The sequence below is a fragment of the Uranotaenia lowii genome, chromosome 1 (assembly GCF_029784155.1).
Source record: "Uranotaenia lowii strain MFRU-FL chromosome 1, ASM2978415v1, whole genome shotgun sequence".
In the NCBI taxonomy this organism is placed as follows: domain Eukaryota; kingdom Metazoa; phylum Arthropoda; class Insecta; order Diptera; family Culicidae; genus Uranotaenia; species Uranotaenia lowii.
The window spans coordinates 23,737,098-23,743,326 of record NC_073691.1 but is presented as its reverse complement, the minus strand read 5'-3'; the positions used below and the strand labels follow the sequence as shown (position 1 = coordinate 23,743,326).

General features: G+C 39.5%; 1 protein-coding gene and 1 long non-coding RNA gene across 2 annotated transcripts; both read left to right on the top strand.

The window, feature by feature from the left end:
* The first annotated feature begins 683 nt into the window (after positions 1-683).
* Positions 684-1,372, top strand: LOC129739731 (uncharacterized). The gene is made up of 3 exons (XR_008735955.1): positions 684-1,008; positions 1,066-1,174; positions 1,339-1,372. It is a non-coding gene; the product is annotated as an uncharacterized LOC129739731 (long non-coding RNA).
* A 598-nt stretch (positions 1,373-1,970) lies between these two features.
* On the top strand, positions 1,971-3,872 carry LOC129739642 (uncharacterized). The gene is made up of 2 exons (XM_055731123.1): positions 1,971-3,239; positions 3,309-3,872. Exons 1-2 carry the CDS (start codon positions 2,618-2,620, stop codon positions 3,731-3,733), a joined length of 1,047 nt encoding a protein of 348 aa, XP_055587098.1. The 5' UTR covers positions 1,971-2,617; the 3' UTR covers positions 3,734-3,872.
* Positions 3,873-6,229: the final 2,357 nt, after the last annotated feature.

The following is a 6,229-nucleotide window of genomic DNA, read 5'->3' as shown; positions in this document are numbered from 1 at the left end:
TATGCGCGTTGCGGGTACTCTGTCATCATAAGAATGGCGTCCACTGTGGATCTTTCTATCTGTCTGTTGCAGATAATCCTCTCCTGGTCACAGATGCTTCATAAAGTACCACAACCAGCTCGTGCACATTGTATCGCCACTATTACGTGGTTCAGAGGATCTGCCAGAGCTCCAAACCTTGATACTACATGTCCAACATGTCCTTCGTAGGAAATCGGACCTCGAAACATTACGAGGAAAGGTCAGAGATGAGTATGTAGATATATGCTGGAGGTGACTTCGTTCATTAGCTTCCGGGGTGAGATCAACGGCCAGAGGTCCTAGGTGAACTTTGGAGATCTCTCAATCACCTTGACTGGATAGATCTGTTTTCACTGCTCTGTTATGAGCATCGATATGATTTGAGCGCACAGGATCGTTGAACGGACGTTTAAACAAACAAAAAGCTGATACAGCTTTGAGTCCCTGAAAACATTTGAAAGAAGAATATTTAAATGCATGGAACAGAGTGTAACCTTCTGGTTTGTACAGGCGCGTAAACTTTTTTTCAAAGCCTTCAATTCAAATCTCCGATCACACTTGATGTCATTTAGTACACGCAGCGAAAAGTAGTACCATTGAGATAAAAAAAATACATCTTTGATTCAAAAACCTCGTGTACATTGAAACAAAATCCATTTTCCTTGATTCAAGTAAATTTTGTATTGAACCGAAATTTTTTTCCATTAAACCAATGCTCCAAATTTTTGAATCAAAGTATTTAATTTGAATTCAAAGATTTTTTATTTTGACTCAGATTCAATGTAAAAATTCATTGATTTAGATGAATTTTCTTTTGAATCAAAATATTTTTTCGTCAAACAGTCGACACATCTTCATTAGCTTCTGTTTGGTGAACGGGACGGCTGGAAAATTTTCCGCGCAACAGCCAGACAGCACCGGAATCACAAAATCCGGCGTAGGAAAGTCTTGACAGCTTTAAGAGGGCAAACGATAGTGGACTCCTAGGTAGGTCTTTCAAAATCAATTTAATTTCAAATAAACCAACTTAAAAAACTTTTTCAGGGCAATCATTCATCCAACTAATTCCTTCCGATCCGGTCCAAGGAGACATCTGGCACCGAAACCCTTCATGAGTGGTTCGGAAGGAACTGTCGCCAACAAACATCGTTCAGTAAGTACTTAATGCAATTTTGAATTTTTATTGTTAGCATTATTTAGCTTAATATAGTTTTTTTGTGAGCTTCATAATAAGAGAAGCATTTTTGTCATAAATTTGTATTATATGCGCTATGTAAAAATGTCATGTGTACATTTTGTTCTCCTCTTTATTTACAGATGTACCAGTTCAAAACTCGAATTATAGGGAAAATCCATAATGTGAACATGAACTTTCAAAATAAATAAAATGTTTTAAACCATAATTGATTTCTTATTATTTCCGATAGGACGATAATAAATATGTAGTATTAGAATTTTTAGAAACAAAAAGTAGAATTAAAGAACAAATGCTTTTAAATTGCCCAAATATCATTGTAATAAACGAAAAGTTCGTAAAATTAAACGAAAAGGCTTTTGAATCAAAAGCATTTTGTTTTTTGGAACAAAGATAATGTTTTGATTCAAAGGAAAGCATTTCTTCGAAACAAAAGAAAATGCATTTGAATCAAAGGAATTTTTATTTGTCCCAAAATCAAAGGAAAAAATCCTTTGTTTTTGCGGCACTTTCTTTTGAAACTAATTTCTATTTTTCTGCGTGTATATATATTCCGTTACTTACAAGCGTTTGTGGGAGAAAAAGTTTCAAAAGCTTGCCCGGCAAAATAATTGTAAGATTATCTTTGTTTTGTCTTTAATCCTTCTGTTCGTGATTGACTCGGCAGTCCGTTATTGGAGTAACTAACAATCGTGATTTAGTTAAATTGTTAAGTTGAGGAGTTTGATTTCTTCCAAAGAAACATTCTTGGCGGTGTCGGTCAACACGCAATACTAGAGAGTCGAAAAAAAAACAATCCAACAGACCAACCGAAATCACTGAAGCGTGGCGCCATTGCCATTGCCGAGATTGAACCGGTGATCGTTTTTCGTTGACATCGATCGAGTCAATGAACCAGCATTTCTATATGTACGCAAATTGGAAAAACCCCGCATACCTACTTGGTGGTTGGTCTGTTGCATTTTTTCGTGGCCGTAGTTTTGAGATAACGGATTCTTTTTGCAACTGTGCCCTTCATCTTCCTATAACTGGAGCAATGAGTGTCAACTTAACTTTTTGGCGTCAAACTCTATTTAGAGCAGCATATGGCATCTTGATAGATGGATGGGATGAATAGCTTGGTTCGGCGCGGAAGTCGCATCAACAATGGCGATCACGCGGAAATCGACCTGACGATCGATCCCGTGACGAATGTTGAATGGCCTGTTTAAGAGGTGGTTTTATTTTAGGGCCTGACTGGCAATGACTTGAGCTTCGCTCTTTCTGGATCAATGGATCTTGAAGATGAACTTTGGCCGGCTTTGGTAAAGACTTGTGGGCTCCGGTATAAATACTCGGTCGATCGATGACTAGCTTGATCAGTGTCTTGTGCTAATTAGTTTGAGCTGGTTGCTAGTTGAAATGGGTTGGGAAATTTCGGTGGCCGTGGTGATTTTTTCCGGATTACAAGTTCTGGCAGGTGGTTATCCTTACGCCGATAGTTATCCTTATAGTGCGACGGCTTTGGTTACGGAAAGCAAACTTTTGAAGGGCATTTCGAATAAGGCATCAATTGAAGGTGCGAAAGATGTGCGGGATTTTGCTCATGACCACGTGAACGATCAAGGTGGAAGGATTAATTCTGCTGCGGATGCTGTGCGGTACCACGCGTTGGACAATCAGATCAACGGTCATCGGATAGCGGATTCCTCGAAGGGAGGTTCAGTTGACAAGATCAAACATCTGGCGGGGGAAAAGTTCGAAACTGATAAATCTCACAATCGAAAACAAATTAAATCAGGATTCAGCAATTCCTATCACAAAGATGAAAGTGGAAGCAAAAGTTCGTTCTACGAGGATTCTGATGATCACGGCGGCAAACAGATTTTTGACAACAGGCAGAATTTGAGGGACAATTACAACGATCACCTGTACAACAAGGAGTTAAGAAACGATCACCTTAAGGATCGTTACGATGATCGATATGGGGGAGCTGATCTTCGTGGCGTTCGCGACTTCCATCATCAAACGGCTGCTGATCGAGGTTTGTACTAAGGAATTCGCTTATCTCAGATCAATTATTCTTAACATTTGTTTCCTCAAATCAAAACAGGTAACCTCCGTGACTATCGCGATGGCTTCCGAGACGACCGCGACCATAACCTGCGAACGTATGGCCACGAGATGTATCCGGCACCGTACGGACATCACCTGCATCAGCATCCCTTGGCACCGGTTCGCCACTATGACGACCTCTACCATCGGAAAACGTTCTACGAGCCTCGTCCTGCCTTCAATACCGGTCCCTTCCCACGTCCTGCCATTACGGTGTACGAAGATCCCCGTTATCCTACCGCTATCGCTGCTGGCGGCTATGGTCATGATCTTGGGGATGAGCGTTTCCGACGTTTGACGACCAACGACGACGACGGCAGACATCCCGCGGATCGATTCCAGCGCAGATTCGACGAGGATTTCGCCGATCGGACGAGACTCATTTTCCGTCCCAGTCCGCTGCTCAACTACCGGAGACCGTGACGGACGAATGTTTAATTGATTACAATAGTTATTAATGTATGCTCGTCAATGGGCTCATTTAAAGGCGGGAAAAAAGAACTCGTGACTCAGCTGCTTTCCGAGTATTAAAGTTAGAGACTTCGATTTTAAGAATTTAAGATATAACGGAATAAAATTCTTTCATTCGATTCGATCTTTTACTTATTGGGGTTTTTTATTTGAAGACCGCGATCGCAGATTTATGAGGACCACCTCAAAAATTAGGACTTTTAGAAGAAGCAGTGATGAATTTTTGCCTCCGCTCTTACAAAAAGCCTCTTGCCATTCCTATATTAAGTCATTTTAATACTTTAGTAGGATTATGTAGCATTGTCAGATTATGTCACATAGTTGGATTACGTAGCATGGTCAAATTATGTCACATGGTCGGATTATGTTGCATGTTCGGATTATGGCCTTTATTCTGCGCCGCGCGTGAGGCGATAATAGTCTAGTCACCCTAGTCACTTGATTCCAGGAGTCGCTATAGGCGAAGAACGTCACTTTGGTTGAACTTCGGGAATGTCACTGTATTCACACCGACTATCGGAATAAGCTGAAGAGTCCCGTGACGGTAAGGTCTACCGCATTCGCCGTTTCGCATCGCATCGCACTCACTATGTCATCGGCCTAAGGGCCTATGTTGCATGGTCAGATTACGTTGCTTGTTCGGATTATGTCACTTGGGCGGCTGATGTCACATGGTCCGATTATGTTGCATGGTCAAATTATGGCCCTTATTCTGCGCCTCGAGTGACGTGACGATAGTAGAGTCACCCAAGTCACTCTATTCCAGCAGTCGGTTTAGGTGAGGAACGTCACTTCGGATGATCTTTGTGAGTTCTTACCCTATTCTTATAGTCACCGTGGGTGAGAATCGTCGCATTCAGGTGACGATTTTAGGTGAGAATTGTCGGTACCTTTTGAGGTGGTGACGAGATAGGAATTTAATCGAAAATTTATTTAAATCAGAATGTTAGGCTCTAAATAGTTAATTATACTGATGAATGTTGGTTTTGGAAACAAAATAAAACAAATTTATTAGCAAAATAATTTTTAAATATATTGAATATTTTTCATTGCTATCTAAAATATGTAATTTGAATTAAAATACTGAATGGAAAGTATGATCTAATGAAATCCAAACTTCAGTTTAAATTGAAATTTGATTTGCGAAACGTTAAAACGATGAAATGACAAAAACTTAGAAAATCAAAGTACTTTTAATTTTTTTTCCACTTTTTAATCAAAATTATAAAGGTGAATAATTATTAAAATAGATTCGTGCAAAAATCTGGCTTTTTCAATTAAATCCGCCCAACCGGACCAAACCGAACTATTTTCATATTTAGTATTAAATGTTTGGACAATAATCTTGAATGCTAAGACTAGATGCTTAACAGATTAAAATTTAAAAAATAAAACTTCTTATTTTATTAAAGTTTGGTATTGGAATTAACATGATTTCGAATATATTTGAATATTATTTTTAACATTGAAGATACCCATAGATAATTATTTTAAAAATGTAATTTGCTCTGAAAACGACTCTTCTTTCCTCCATGACTAAAAGAGATTGCCGCATCTTATCACCTTTAGCATATCCGTATAATTATCAGGAATCGTCCTTCAAATTCCGAAAAAACTCCTGTCCTTTTGGCTAGCACAAAAGTCCCTGGTCTGGAAACCACAATCCACGGCTCGATGCCCAAATCTGTTTTTTTCTCCAGCAGCTTTTTCAAATTTTCAATTTTCAGGAACTGGAATTTAGTTGATAGGTTCCTCCCAGCAGCGTTAGTCTAAAATGATATTTTGATTATTTGTTCTTCCTCTGTCGCTTACGCATATTACTCACCCAAAAAAAGCTGCTGAATTTGGTAAAAAGTTTCTGAATTTAAATCCTCCTGGTCATCGGTTGGCAGGATATTGCCGATGACTTCTGCCTTCGTTGTTTTTTCATACAACTCGGGACCAGCGGTGCTTGTTCCATCCAATTTGGAGCTTGTTAGGCTCAGTTGTGATTGCCGAAATTGTATCCTAGGACGTAAAACTTGACCGTTTTTTTTTGTCCTGAGCAGCTTGCTGGCACTATAAAATCCTATTGCCGCCCTTCTCTGGCCGAAATTCAAACTAATAATTTTTAAATTAATTTTTAAAAATCCGAAGTGTTACAAAATCAAAACAGCACTGAACAAATTCGACCATTTTGACAGATGTGTTCATTCGGTCACTCACCTTGAATGAACCTCTGTCACTTTACCCACATCGACTTCGGGAATAAGGTGACAAATCTCACGGTGACTCCGAAGTGAGGTGACAATCATCACGTCACGCGCGGCGCAGAATAAGGGCCTATGTCACATGGTGGGATTAAGATATGATGGCTCTTAAAGGATGCACTTAAGTGACGCGAGATACATAACTCATCGCTTGTTCCCTCCATGAGGAATTTCTTTCCGAAAATATTCAACACCGACC